Raw genomic sequence first — 16211 nt, forward strand, 5'->3', positions numbered from 1 at the left:
ATGAAATCATGGTACTTTTGCAATCATGCTCGCAATGACATTTTATGCGCGCATTTTATGAGTGATTGACAGGAATAAACAATTTTGGGCACCCAAATAAGTATACAACTTGGCATTGCCTGCAATTCTATCTACAAGAACCTAGCACACCTTCACTAAACTTAAGTGTGATACCCCATTCGCGAAGTGTTATGCCCATTCAGATGTAACTGAGATGCATCCTACTCTGAAACACCTGTAGAAACATTCAGAATCTGTAAAACAGCTTTACATAAAGAAGTGGTGTAGTATGGCCATTGGGTTCACTTTGGGGCTCTTTACAGGTACAATTGCCTGGTTTAGCATTATGTGAATGCAAGCCAATCATATTATTCATATAAAACTAAATCTCCATGAACGAGCAGCAATTATTGTTATGATGGGAATGAGAAATCTCCCAGCATTCCCAGCAGATATGATAATTTGTCATTTTGATCTGACCGTGTATACTCACCATCAGATTTAAACAGAGCATTTATCAGATAGTGTATGGCAAGGTCAGATAAATGCTCTGTTTTATTCTGTCAGGTACCGATCTTGTACTTACCAGGCCTGGTAAGTCAGATGCACCATAAAGAGATATGAATGAGGCAGTTGCTCCAGCACCCAGCTTACAGCAGACAGGTCGTTCTCTTTACTGTGTGTCTATCAGTGCCCATTTCGGCTGACTGGCAGGTGCTGTTTTAACCCATTTTAAAATCTCTACCTGACATTCCTCTTTCCTTAAGGGTCCAGACTTTCTGGAATTCCATGCATCTCCTAGTGTCCTGTTACTTTTGTGCTTCTCATGTCTCTTATTGTTACAGTGCCTGTCATCTTCCCTGCAGTTTGTCACTGAGTGGGTATTATAACTACTCTCCAGTCATCTTCAGTGCCTCAAAATACTGAATTATCTCTTTCTGTAACATCCTGCTGTTCATAAATGATGCTCATCCACATAGCCGTAACCTATACCACCCAAACCTCCTTTAGGGGTCCCTGGTGCTACCTGTGCCTGTTTGACTCTATGGAAGTAGCACTAAACCAGCACTGACTATAGTGCGTATAATTATTCGCAGTTGGTTGGATAACCTATAAGTGCTGCACTGCATCTTTATCACATCACAATCACAAAATGAACTGTGATTTATGCAGACAGGTGAATGTCATTTAACCACTTTTCAATCATTTAAAAAATGGGTAATGTAATGATTTATTCAAGGAGAGATTTTCAATGGATAAATATGACCTTCAAGAACTACGCTGATCTATACATTCTAGATAATGATTACTAGACATAAGGGAGGGGAAATGGCAGAATAGAACACTGTGTTCACTGTATGTTTAAATTTGTAAAGAACATTAAACACTTGCCGGGATCCTTGCTCCGCATATGTGTACTCACTGACTGTACACATAGTGAGTGTCATCCTCCAACATCCAACCCACTGAATGCTGGGCGGCCACATCAGATCATTAATGATGAATAGGCCCGTTCTTTAAAACATATAAGGAAACTTTTTTTTAGGCCCATAAGTTATGATGAATACACCCAATTTTGTTTGTTAAATACACCAAGTGCTGCATCTAATACATGTAATGCAAGCAATAAAGATAGGCTTAATGCTGCCTCACCATCATGATTAATGTAGACATAAATGGAAATAATATGAGTAGTATATAGATGTTGTTGAAAAGAGTGGCAGAACATTAGATGTGAAATCAGGGCCACAGAGAGTGGATCTGGGGCTGGGTAATGTAGGGGGTGTGGCCAAGCACGGTGGGAGATCAGTGCTATGGCTTCTCTCCATGGCAGCTAATAGTGGAGATGGGGAATGGGAACTGCAACAACAATTGCACTGTCTAGGGGAGTAAAAAATAATAATGATCTGGGCCAAACTGTCGGGACTATTTGTTGTAGTTTAATTGTAAAATTGCATGAGTAGTTTTGAAAAGGATCATTTTAAATATACTGAGTGCTAGTGTTACGCAAGTCACTTTAAAGTTATCTCATGTCATGTATTCCCTAGACAAGAAAGTAGATAGTGAAACACAGTGACCCTTTTTGTGCCCTGGAAAAATATTTGAAGAGCTAGAACACAAATATTTTGTGTAATGTTTGAAGTTCTTGCTCTCTTCATTATCCATGCAAAGCAAACAAACAAAACATATTACGACATCAACAAAACTTATTGCAAAATCTGAAGCACAATAGTACACACCATGCCATAAAATAATAATGAATATATCTGTATATTGGATACATTCTAAACATAAGCCAATATGATATCACTAAAGGTGAGCTAAATTTAGAAAACAAACATGTTAAGCAAAAAATCTGCCTACTGGCGAGCATCAAGCGAGTCAGTCAGTCAGTCAGTCAATGTGCTTCTGTATGTTTTGCTATTTTCCATGTTTCCACTTTATAGCTTAATTACCTATAGTGGCAATTGGGTGTTGCTTGTGCATTTATTCACCTGAATCTGCTGCCTATATTTTTTTTTATTAACTTTGTTGCTGTTAGAAACAAAAATTTTATTGCTATTTAATCATTTATTTATTGTGATACAATACACCTGTTTTTTAATCTTTGTTTTTCAATTATCCCAAAAATAACTACTGTAAATAATGTACTATTATACTTGATACATTTTTAAACCATCATTTTGTAATTTATTGGGAAAACATGTTATAAAGAATTATGCATCCATTACTATAAATTCCATACTACGGTCCTGATTCAGACCGCTTGCTAAGCAGCGTTCTTTCGCTGCCTACCTAGCGGGTAAGTGCCGTTCGCAGAACAACCCGCCCCACGCACCGCATCGCCACCCGCATTCCCTTGGTAACATGTTAGGGGATCTGTCTGAGAACACATCTCGTAAGCAGCCGAAGGGGACAGGAATCATTCGATAGCCTCCGGCCATATTTCTGCCGCTGTTTACCAAAAAGGGGGCGGGTGCTGATGTCATGTGACATCAGCTGCCAGCCCTGAGCAGGCATCAGTCCCCCTGTGTTCCCCTGTGCCCCGTAGAGAGTTCAAACGGGCCTGGGTATTGTAGGGGCAGAACCAGGAAGGGGCCATGCGAACAGTATGATCGTTGAAATTTAAACACCAAGGAAATGATAAAAATACAAGTATGCTTACCTCAAATATGCGCAGGACCTTGGCCAACGCTCCAACTTCTTCTTTGAGGGAAAATATCAAAGAAATTCTGTTATCTTTAGTGCTTTCCTCAATGTAGTTAGACTCCTGCATAAATAAAATAATCTGTAATTACTGCCAAGCAAAAAAATGTTTACCTTTTATTTTCATAAAAATATAACATTTTGGCATCAGTTAAACATGAATATTAATTAAAAGCACATGCGGACATAGAGAGCCTGGAGCTGAGTTAGAATTATTGCTGTTTGTGGGGTGTATCTTACGGGTGCCGGACGGGGTCCTGACAGGCGGGATCCCGACAGGCATTCACCCGACGTCAAAACACCGACAGCCGAGTTCCCGACGGCCACCTGCTATTTTCACTCGTGGGGGTCCACGACCCCCATAGAGGGAGAATAGAATAGGAGGCTCGCATAGCGAGCCACCGTGCCCGCAGCATGGCGAGCGCAGCGTGGCGAGCGCTCACGTTGTTGCGCCGTGCCCGCAGCATGGCGAGCGCAGCGTGGCGAGCGCAGCGTTGTTGCGCTCACCGTGCTGTCTGGGTCTGGCCAGTCAGGCTCCTGACGTCGGGATAATGACTGTCGGGATCCCGACTGTCGGACCCCTATACCACACCCTATCTTACTGCGTGTTTTCACACTGTGCCCCGGAATCAAGCACATGAAAGTACCACAGTTTCAGAGGCCTACATGCCTGCAGAGCATCTCTTCAAGTGACCAGAGGAGGGGCATAACTGAGCTGTAATGGTCATTCTCAAGTACTCAGTGCAGGTATATCTATGGAATTGTGGCGTATGCCGGGCAGTGCGCATATCATTGGCACCATTTATAAGCTGGTGATAGTGCACACTGTACTTGCCTACTTTTGAAAACTAGTTTCAGGAGATTATAGTTGGTTGTGGAATTTTGCTCCTGCCTTTAGACTTAAGTGGGGCTACAATTTCCTGGGTACTGCTCATTGCAAAAGGTCATTAATTATTTTCAGGTTATTAGTTTGATTTGCGCTGTACAAGTGTTTGTGTGCATTTACTGTAATAAATGATGTACTCATAAGCACACAAACACAGGTACAGAGCAAAATGCACACTTTTAATAACTAATATTAATTAAAGTACACAAAATGATACTCTGAATAAAGATCTACATAGATATTATTAAAATAAAAAAACTTCCATGCACCTCTCTGGTGCAATGCATACCTTCCTTCAGCTGCATCACACTCATCAGTGACTCAGTGAATCTGGGCACGCTTACAGCAGAGGATTTGCTTCTGGGCTGCACATGCAGCAGCCCATAAAAGGACTATAGCTCTGGTGATTTGCACAGAATGTCTTCCTGTTGGAAGCTATTGCTCTCATTGCTCCATGTACTGGCAGCCCAAGAGGGGGAGGAGTTTGCAGCTCTGTGTATGATGAGCAGTAGCAGCTTCCAATAGAAAGCTACCACAAGCAGGGTTGGGCTGTTGCTGTGTCTGCCCTGCTGTTTCATGGAGTCAAGTGAAAGGAGGTTACCAGGGTGTCAGAGACGCAGACAGTCAGCAAGAGAACTCCGAAGGTAACCCGCGTCACTGGAGCTCTGGTGCTGTCTTTCTGTGTCTCTGGTGTTGTGATTTCAACTGGAGGGGCTGCAGTCCTGCAGCCCAATAGCAGGAGCCGCCACTGCTACCCTCCCATACTAGTTTGTTTTGTCTGTGCCAGATTTTGTGGGAAAGAACATCCCATTTTTGTTGTAGTGAATTGTTCCCCACCAGTGAATGACTTGTTCCCCACCAGTGAATGACATAGGCTGATATCATCCTGGGATCACCTGCATCACATGTCCAGATGGGCTTCTTGTGTCATTGGGAAAAGACTTTGAGTGCCTGAAGTTGTGAGGGATGTGTAGCAATGAACCACCATGCTAAACTTACTGTAATTTCCCAAGAGGACTTGCAGTTGGCTCCTGTTCAAGCTGGATTAGTTAGGATGAGTCGGCAGTTGGGCCCATTCTTATTTGATTTGTGGACCTTGGGCTGTTGGCCCACAGTTTATTTGTTAGACTTAAGCTGGCCATACAGTAAAGATGTATGTATGAATGCCCGTTTTTGTCAGTTTTCTAGCATTTCGAAGCAAATTTTCAACTCTCATTTGCTCAAACAAGGTACCAGATTTTTGTTTCAATCAGCCAGATCAGACTCTAAATCAGGTCAGTTTAAATTATTCTTCAGATTATGGTTAGGCCATTCTTCCACCCCCCTACTTTCTGGTTAAGTAAAATGGGCCCTTTTCCCTTGAAAATTCAAAAAGTATTCATTAACCCCTTCCTGACAGAGCCAGTTTTTGCGTTCCTGACAGAGCCCTTTTTTTCAAATCTGACATGTATCACTTAAGTGGGGATAACTTTTTTTTGCTTTTACTTATCCCAGTGATTTTGAGATTGTTTTTTCGTGACACATTGTACTTCAAATTAGTGGTAAATTTGGGTCGATACAGTCTGTGTTTTTTTGTGAAAAATACCAAAATGTCGTAAAAAAATGGAAAATTTAGCAATTTGCAAAATGTTAAATTTTCTGCTTGTGAGACAAATAATCATACCACTCAAAATAGTTAATAACTAACATAGACCATATGTCTACTTTATGTTTCCATCATTATTTCAACTTCCTTTTAATTTTTTTGGACACTAGGAGGCTTACAATATGAATAGCAAATTCTCAAATTTTCAAGAAAATTTCAAACACTGATTTTTTTAGGGACCAGTTCAGTTCTGATGTGACTTTGAGGGACTTGTATGTGAGACACCCCCATAAATGATACCATTTCAAAAACTGCACCCCTCACAGTATTCAAAACAGCATTTTGGAAGTTTGTTAACCCTTTAGGTGTTTCACAGGAATTAAAACAAAGTGTAGGTGAAATTTCAAATTTTCATTTTTTTTGCAGATTTGCAATTTTAATACATTTTTCTAAGGAACACAGTACATTTTACTAGAGAAATGTGACTAAAAATTGATTCCCCCAATTCTTTTGTTTTCATAAATATCCTATATGTGGCCCTAGTGTGCACGTTGACCAAACCACAGGCTTCATAATAGAAGGAGCACCTACTTGATTTTGGAGCCTCCTTTTTATGAGATTATTTTTTAGGCACCATGTAGGTTTCTAGGCACCATAAGATGCTAAAATTTAGGAACCCCCCCACAAGTGACCCCATTTTGCAAACTACACCCCTCAGGGAATTCATCTAGGGGTATAGTGTACATTTCAAACCCCCAGGGGTTTCACCAATTGTGGTACAACTGGGCAGTGAAAATGAAAAATTAAATTTCTTACACAAAAATGCAGTTCTGGCTCAAAATTTTTCATTTTCAGAAGGTATGAAGGAGAAAAAGCACCCCAAAATCTGTGCCCCAATTTCTCCCGAGTACGGCAATGCCTCACATGTGACCAAAAAATACCATTTGGGTGCATGGCAGGACTCAGAAAGGAAGGAGTGATTTTTGGATTTTGCAGCTCAGATTCTGGTGGAATGTTGGTGGGTGCTATGTTGCATTAGCAAGACCCCCCAAGCACCAATACAGTGGAACCCCCCCACAAGTGACCCCATTTTGCAAACTACACCCCTCAGGGAATTCATCTAGGGGTATAGTGTACATTTCAACAGTGGCGGATTCAGGGGGGGGGGGCACCCGGGCACGTGCCCCCCTGTCATTCATTTTGTAGATGAGGACCAGAGCTTTCCAATGAGCCCAGCCCCATGTCTCTAGCCCCCCGGGAACCGGAGATATCGCCTGGCAAAGCTGTAATATTTTTTTCCCATAGGATAATATGGGACCCATCAATTCCGACCCCAACCCGGTTCCGATGGCTGCCTGTTCCCCCCCTGGCATCACAGGAGCATGTGGTTGATGTCATTCAATTCCAAATCGCTGGGCCTTCAATATGATACCAGGTTGGTCCATATCGGTCAATCGGTTCTAGAGATATAGCGTGTAAATCGATTTTTTTATTTTTGAAATGTAATTTCATGGCTGTTCATGTTCTTTGAGGGCAGATTACTCTGGAACCAAATGTTCCAGTTTCACTGGACCAAAATCATTCAAAGCCCACTCAAAAGTTCTTCAATATGATACTTGTCTCATGTAAATGGGTCAGTTAGTTCCGAAGATATAGCCGGTTAAATGAGATAACTGGTTAAAGGGGGGGAGAGGTGGTTTTCTCTCCCCCTCACACCAGAAAATGCAGGGACTAGGCTGGTGTAAAAGGGGCCAACCTGGGAATGCATTTTCTGGTGTGAAATGGGTATTATTTCAAATAGCTGGGACCTGCAGTGCTTGGAATACAGCCAGGCTCTGCCACTGTCGGTGGCAGTGGCAGATTCAGGGGGGGGCACCCGGGCACGTGCCCCCCCCGTCATGTATTTTGTAGCTGAGGACCAGGGCTTTCCAACGAGCCCAGCCCTGTGTCTCTAGCCCTCCGGGAACCAGAGATATCGCCTGGCAAACCTGTAACGGTTTTTCCCCACAGGATAATATGGGACCCGTCAATTCCGACCCCCACCCGGTTCCGACGGCTGCCAGTTCCCGCCCTGGCATCACAGAAGCTTGGGGTTGATATCATTCAATTCCAAATTTGAAATGTAATTTCATGGCTGTTCATGATTTTGAGGGCAGATTACTCTGGAACCAAACGTTCCAGTTTCACTGGACCAAAATCATTCAAAGCCCACTCAAAAGTTCTTCAATATAATACTTGTCTCATGTAAATGGGTCAGTTGGTTCCGAAGATATAGCCGGTTAAATGAGATAACTGGTTAAAGAGGGGGAGCGGTGGTTTTCTCTCCCCCTCACACCAGAAAGTGCAGGGACTAGGCTGGTGTAAAAGGGGCCAACCTGGGAATGCATTTTCTGGTGTGAAAGGGGTATTATTTCAAATAGCCGGGACCTGCAATGCTCTGAATACAGCCAGGCTCTACCACTGTCAGTGGCTATCACTTCTGCCTGGCGGCGGCTGTCCCCCATTTACCACAAGCATGTATTCCCCCTTGGCAATGAGCATGTAATCCCACATGGCAACGAGCATGGAACCTCTGGCAATGAGCATGGAACCCTTGGCAATGAGCATGTAGAGAAGCAGCACTTATGTAGCATAATTTTTAATAGGCATTATGGTGTTTGGCATAACACATAATGGACATAATGGCGTGTAACTTAACGTGTAATGGACATTATGGTGTAAATGTTTAATGCGCGCCTTTGGTGGACAATGTCCCTGTTTATGAAGTGTATTGTGAATTTTGTCTTAATCTGTGTGGCATTATGTGAATTCTGGCTCAATTCATGTGGCATTATGTGAATTTTGTCTCAATCCGTGTGGCATTATGTGAATTTTGGCTCAATCCGTGTGGCATTATGTGAATTTTGGCTCAATCCATGTGGCATTATGTGAATTTTGTCTCAATCCGTGTGGCATTATGTGAATTTTGGCTCAATCCGTGTGGCATTATGTGAATTTTTTCCCAATCCGTGTAGCATTATGTAAATTTTGGCTCAATCCGTGTGGCATTATGTGAATTTTGGCTCAATCCATGTGGCATTATGTGAATTTTGGCTCAATCCGTATGGCATTTTATGCATTTGGCTCAATCCGTGTGGCATTATGTGAATTTTGACACAATCCAAGTGGCATTATTTGAATTTTGGCTCAATCCATGTGGCATTATGTCAATTTTGGCTCATTCCATTTGGCATCATGTGTAAGGGGCAAGTATAATGGGGTCTAGTATTTTGTTGCATAATGTGTAGAAGTTGTATATGGTGTTGACACGCCCCCTGTTGAGTGGCCACACACCCTTTTCTGGAGCGCGCCTTTGGCGCGCGCACAACTACATCCTTCACTTTTGTCGCCATGGTGGGCCTGCGTACTTTAAATGCCAGGGCCTATTTTTAATTCCATTCCCACCCTCTCCTGCCGCTCTCTTAGCATGTACACTGGCACCACTAACACCGCCCCACCCAAACACTTTTTTTATCATGGTGCCCCCCCTGTCATTTTATCCTGGATCCGCCCCTGGTCGGTGGCTATCACTTCTGCCTGGCGGCGGCTGTCCCCCATTTACCACGAGCATGTATTCCCCATTGGCAATGAGCATGTAATCCCACATGGCAGCGAGCATGGAACCTCTGGCAAGGAGCATGGAACCCTTGGCAATGAGCATGTAGATAAGCAGCACTTACTGTATGTAGCATAATTTTTAATAGGCATTATGGTGTTTGGCATAATACATAATGGACATCATGCCGTGTAACTTAACGTGCAATGGACATTATGGTGTAAATGTTTAATGCGTGCCTTTGGTGGACAATGTCCCTGTTTATGAAGCGTATTGTGAATTTTGTCTTAATCTGTGTGGCATTATGTGAATTTTGTCTCAATCCGTGGGGCATTATGTGAATTTTGGCTCAATCCATTTGGCATTATGTGAATTTTGGCTCAATCCATTTGGCATTTTGTGAATTTTGGCTCAATCCGTGTGTTATTATGTAAATTTTGGCTCAATCCGTGTGGCATTATGTGAATTTTGACACAATCCATGTGGCATTGTTTGAATTTTGGCTCATTCCATTTGGCATCATGTGTAAGGGGCAAGTATAATGGGGTCTAGTATTTTGTAGCATAATGTGTAGAAGTTGTATATGGTGTTGTACACTACACTTAAGGACATGCCCCCTGCTGAGTGGCCACACCCCCTTTTCCAGAGCGCGCCTTCAGCGCGCGCACAACTACATCCTTCACTCTTATTGCCATGGTGGGCCTATTTTTAATCCCATTGCCACCCTCTCTCTGCCACTCTCTTAGCATGTTAACTCGCACCACTAACACTGGCCCTCCTCCACCTAAACCCTCTTTTATCATGGTGCCCCCCCTGTCATTTTATCCTGGATCCGCCCCTGCATTTCAAACCCCCAGGGGTTTCACCAATTTTGATACAACTGGGCAATGAAAATGAAAAATTACATTTTTTTACACAAAAATGCAGTTCTGGCTCAAAATTTTTAATTTTCATAAGGTATGAAGGAGAAAAAGCACCCCAAAATCTGTGCCCCAATTTCTCCCGAGTATGGCAATGCCTCATATGTGACCAAAAAATACCAGTTGGGTGCATGGCAGGACTCAGAAGGGAAGGAGTGATTTTTGGATTTTGCAGCTCAGATTCTGGTGGAATTTTGGTGGGTGCTATGTCGCATTAGCAAGACCCCCCAAGCACCAATACAGTGGAACCCCCCCACAAGTGACCCCATTTTGCAAACTACACCCCTCAGGGAATTCATCTAGGGGTATAGTGTACATTTCAAACCCCCAGGGGTTTCACCAATTTTGATACAACTGGGCTGTGCAAATGCAAAATTACATTTTTTACACAAAAATGCAGTTCTGGCTCAAAATTTTTCATTTTCACAAGGAATGAAGGAGACAAAGCACCCCAAAATCTGTGCCCCAATTTCTCCCGAGTATGTCAATGCCTCATATGTGACCAAAAAATACCAGTTGGGTGCATGGCAGGACTCAGAAGGGAAGGAGTGATTTTTGGTGGTGGAATGTTGGTGGGTGCTATGTCGCATTAGCAAGACCCCCAAAGCACCAATACAGTGGAACCCCCCCACAAGTGACCCCATTTTGCAAACTACTCCCCTCAGGGAATTCAGCTAGGGGTATAGTGTACATTTCAAACCCCCAGGGGTTTCACCAATTTTGATACAACTGGGCAGTGAAAATGAAAAATTACATTTTTTTACACAAAAATGCAGTTCTGGCTCAAAATTTTTCATTTTCATAAGGTATGAAGGAGAAAAAGCACCCCAAAATCTGTGCCCCAATTTCTCTCGAGTACGGCAATGCCTCACATGTGACCAAAAAATACCATTTGGGTGCATGGCAGGACTCAGAAGGGAAGGAGTGATTTTTGGATTTTGCAGCTCAGATTCTGGTGGAATTTTGGTGGGTGCTATGTCGCATTAGCAAGACCCCCCAAGCACCAATACAGTGGAACCCCACCACAAGTGACCCCATTTTGCAAACTACACCCCTCAGGGAATTCATCTAGGGGTATAGTGTACATTTCAAACCCTTAGGGGTTTCACCAATTTTGATACAACTGGGCTGTGCAAATGCAAAATTACATTTTTTTACACAAAAATGCAGTTCTGGCTCAAAATTTTTCATTTTCACAAGGAATGAAGGAGACAAAGCACCCCAAAATCTGTGCCCCAATTTCTCCCGAGTACGGCAATGCCTCACATGTGACCAAAAAATACCATTTGGGTGCATGGCAGGACTCAGAAAGGAAGGAGTGATTTTTGGATTTTGCAGCTCAGATTCTGGTGGAATGTTGGTGGGTGCTATGATGCATTAGCAAGACCCCCCAAGCACCAATACAGTGGAACCCCCCCACAAGTGACCCCATTTTGCAAACTACACCCCTCAGGGAATTCATCTAGGGGTATAGTGTACATTTCAAACCCCCAGGGGTTTCACCAATTTTGATACAACTGGGCAGTGAAAATGAAAAATTACATTTTTTTACACAAAAATGCAGTTCTGGCTCAAAATTTTTTATTTTCATAAGGTATGAAGGAGAAAAAGCACCCCAAAATCTGTGCCCCAATTTCTCCCGAGTATGGCAATGCCTCATATGTGACCAAAAAATACCAGTTGGGTGCATGGCAGGACTCAGAAGGGAAGGATTAATTTTTGGTGGTGGAATGTTGGTGGGTGCTATGTCGCATTAGCAAAACCCCCAAAACACCAATACAGTGGAACCCCCCCACAAGTGACCCCATTTTGCAAACTACTCCCCTCAGGGAATTCATCTAGGGGTATAGTGTACATTTCAAAACCCCAGGGGTTTCACCAATTTTGATACAACTGGGCAGTGAAAATGAAAAATTACATTTTTTTACACAAAAATGCAGTTCTGGCTCAAAATTTTTCATTTTCATAAGGTATGAAGGAGAAAAAGCACCCCAAAATCTGTGCCCCAATTTCTCCCGAGTACGGCAATGCCTCACATGTGACCAAAAAATACCATTTGGGTGCATGGCAGGACTCAGAAGGGAAGGAGTGATTTTTGGATTTTGCAGCTCAGATTCTGGTGGAATTTTGGTGGGTGCTATGTCGCATTAGCAAGACCCCCCAAGCATCAATACAGTGGAACCCCCCCACAAGTGACCCCATTTTGCAAACTACACCCCTCTGGGAATTCATCTAGGGGTATAGTGTACATTTCAAACCCCCAGGGGTTTCACCAATTTTGATACAACTGGGCAGTAAAAATGAAAAATTACATTTTTTTACACAAAAATGCAGTTCTGGCTCAAAATTTTTCATTTTCAGAAGGTATGAAGGAGAAAAAGCACCCCAAAATCTGTGCCCCAATTTCTCCCGAGTATGGCAATGCCTCATATGTGACCAAAAAATACCAGTTGGGTGCATGGCAGGACTCAGAAGGGAAGGAGTGATTTTTGGTGGTGGAATGTTGGTGGGTGCTATGTCGCATTAGCAAGACCCCCAAAGCACCAATACAGTGGAACCCCCCCACATGTGACCCCATTTTGCAAACTATACCCCTCAGGGAATTCATCTAGGGGTATAGTGTACATTTCAAACCCCCAGGGGTTTCACCAATTTTGATACAACTGGGCAGTGAAAATGAAAAATTACATTTTTTTACACAAAAATGCAGTTCTGGCTCAAAATTTTTCATTTTCAGAAGGTATGAAGGAGAAAAAGCACCCCAAAATCTGTGCTTCAATTTCTCCCGAGTACGGCAATGCCTCATGTGTGACCAAAAAGTGGCAGGACTCAGAAGGGAAGGAGTGATATTTGGATTTTGCAGCACAAATTCTGGTGGAATGTTGGTGGGTGCTATGTCGCATTAGCAAGACCCCCAAAGCACCAATACAGTGGAACCCCCCCACAAGTGACCCCATTTTGCAAAATACACCCCTCAGGGAATTCATCTAGGGGTATAGTGTACATTTCAAACCCCCAGGGGTTTCACCAATTTTGATACAACTGGGCAGTGAAAATGAAAAATTAAATTTTTTTACACAAAAATGCAGTTCTGGCTCAAAATTTTTCATTTTCAGAAGGTATGAAGGAGAAAAAGCACCCCAAAATCTGTGCCCCAATTTCTCCCGAGTATGGCAATGCCTCATGTGTGACCAAAAAGTGGCAGGACTCAGAAGGGAAGGAGTGATATTTGGATTTTGCAGCACAAATTCTGGTGGAATGTTGGTGGGTGCTATGTCGCATTAGCAAGACCCCCAAAGCACCAATACAGTGGAACCCCCCCACAAGTGACCCCATTTTGCAAACTACACCCCTCAGGGAATTCATCTAGGGGTATAGTGTACATTTCAAACCCCCAGGGGTTTCACCAATTTTGATACAACTGGGCAGTGAAAATGAAAAATTACATTTTTTTACACAAAAATGCAGTTCTGGCTCAAAATTTTTCATTTTCAGAAGGTATGAAGGAGAAAAAGCACCCCAAAATCTGTGCTTCAATTTCTCCCGAGTACGGCAATGCCTCACATGTGACCGAAAAATACCAGTTGGGTGCATGGCAGGACTCAGAAGGGAAGGAGTGATTTTTGGATTTTGCGGCTCAGATTCTGGTGGAATGAATGGTGGGTGCTATGTGGCATTAGCAAAACCCCCGAAGCACGGTGAAATTATGAACCTAATAATCCATAGATGTGTGGTATATTTTAAAACACTCCTTTATACATAGGCCGGGTTTGTCGGGGCAAGTGTCACACTGGAAAATAGTTTGCTTTCTTATTCCCTTTTTATAGCAAACTTTGCACCTTTTTTGTGTCCTGCCCTTTTTTCCAGTGGAGGGGATTTCATCAGGAAAATGCTGCCCTGGTACAATACGGGGGCCAGTACTAGAAGTACTGGGGCCCTCTGCCTGCTGGTTCCCAAATATTAGGCCCTTTATGACTTCCTCTTGAAAGTGCATAAATGTCCCCCTCTGGCCGGTAGAACGGAATAGCACGTAAGCGTTATACAGTGCCATCTGGATGATATACACGGCCAGCTTCTTGTACCAGATTTTTGTTTTCCGCAGGGCACTGTACGGCTTCAGTACCTGATCTGAAAGATCCACTCCACCCATGTACTTATTGTAATCCAGGATACAATTAGGTTTGGAGGTGTGGGTACTGGTACCTCGTACAGGGACGGAGGTGGTACTGTCTCCGTGAATTGTTGTCAGTATAAGGACATCCCTCTTGTCCTTATATTTGACCAACAACATATTTTCGGTGCATATTCCCCTGCTTTCACCCCTTCTCATTACTTGGGCAATGTGCGTTTTTGGGAGGCCTCTTTGGTTCTTGCGCACAGTACCGCAAGCTGCTGTACCTCTTGAACCAAGGGCCTTAAACAGGGGGATGCTAGTGTAAAAGTTATCCACATAGAGGTGATAACCTTTATCCAGGAAGGGGTGCACTAAATCCCAGACAATTTTTCCACTAACACCTACGAGGGAGGGGGGGCATTCTGGCGGTTCAATTCTTGAATCCTTCCCTTCATATACCCTAAACATGTGGGTGTACCCTGAGGTGCTTTCACACAGCTTATACATTTTTATGCCATACCTTGCCCTCTTACTGGGAAGGTACTGGCGGAATTTAACCCTTCCTTTAAAATGTATAAGGGACTCGTCAATACAAATAAATTTTTCAGGGATGTACATCTCTGCAAATTTGGCACTGAAATGATCAATGACCGGCCTGACTTTGAATAGCCGGTCAAAGGTGGGATCATCTCTGGGAGGGCACTGTGCATTATCGTTGTAATGCAAAAATTTAAGGATCGTCTCAAATCGAGCCCGGGGCATGGCCATACGGTAAAATGGGGTGCTGTACAGAACATCTGTACTCCAATATTGCCTAATTTCTGGCTTTTTTACTATGCCCATATGAAACACCAGACCCCAAAACATCATCATCTCTACTGCATCTACAGGGGTCCACCTAGCAAATGATGACGTGGGGTTTTGAGCAATAAACTGCTGGGCATATAAATTAGTTTGGTCCACCATTAAATTTATAAAATCATCAGAGAAAAATAATTTGAAAAAGTCAATTTCTCTGAGACCTGTGGAATCAAATTGGATTCCTGGCATGGCCAAAAACTCAGGAACCTGGGGCTCAAAATTGTCTGGTGGTGGGGTCCATACGAGATCAATTATTGGGGGGGGGGGTCTCAGCTGCTTTACGGGGGCGTCTTTGAGGGGGTCCCTCATCACCAGAGGAGGAAGAGGAGCTTAAGACAAATCCTTCAAATTCCCCGCTTGCATCACTGGCTGTGTCAGAGTCAGAGGCAAGCATGGCATATGCCTCCTCCGCTGAATACATTCTTCTGGATGACTGGGATGACATTTGGGATGACATTTGGGATGACATTTGGGATGACATTTTTATTTTTGTGTTACTGGTAGTGAAATGTTTCAACACGTGTATAGTGTAGGGGGGGGTACAAACTTTATTTCAACCCGGGGGGTATGTAGTGTGTAGTGTGTATGTAGTGCAGAAAAAAAAAATACTTTATACAGGAATTTGATCCCAATAAAAAAAAAAAAAAATTGAAGGGGTTAAAAAAAAAAAAAAAATTGAAGGGGTTAAAAAAAAAAAAGGTCCTGCGCCAAAAATTGAGCACAGATGTTGGTAAGTAACGTCCGTCACTGAACAGCGCTCAAAGGCAACAGGAATTTGATAAAAAAAAAAAAAAATAGATCAACCCTGTGCCGAAAAAGCTGATCAGTGATGTACGTCACTGATCAGCGCACAGTGGCCACAGGACACCCACAAAATCACAGTGTGTGTAAAAAAAAAATTAAAAAAAGACCCCACAGCACTCTCAAAAAAAAAAAAGGTGATCAGTGATGCGACACTGATTACCAGTGAGGGGCAGCAGGTGCACAACCTTTGGTGCAACTGACAGTGCAACTGGCAGCAACTGACAGGTATATATAAAAAA

The 16211-nt window shown here is 43.0% G+C and overlaps 1 protein-coding gene across 1 annotated transcript in view; it reads right to left on the bottom strand.

Moving 5' to 3' along the window:
* PAH (phenylalanine hydroxylase) overlaps nt 1-16211 on the bottom strand; it is an 83273-nt gene that overhangs the window by 55970 nt on the left and 11092 nt on the right. The window contains exon 2 of the mRNA XM_083182254.1: nt 3167-3271. Within this exon, the coding sequence (XP_083038380.1) occupies nt 3167-3271 (105 nt within the window). The remainder of the gene's footprint in view (nt 1-3166; nt 3272-16211) is intronic.

The sequence above is a fragment of the Crinia signifera genome, chromosome 4 (assembly GCF_055691185.1).
Source record: "Crinia signifera chromosome 4, ASM5569118v1, whole genome shotgun sequence".
Lineage (NCBI taxonomy): Eukaryota > Metazoa > Chordata > Amphibia > Anura > Myobatrachidae > Crinia > Crinia signifera.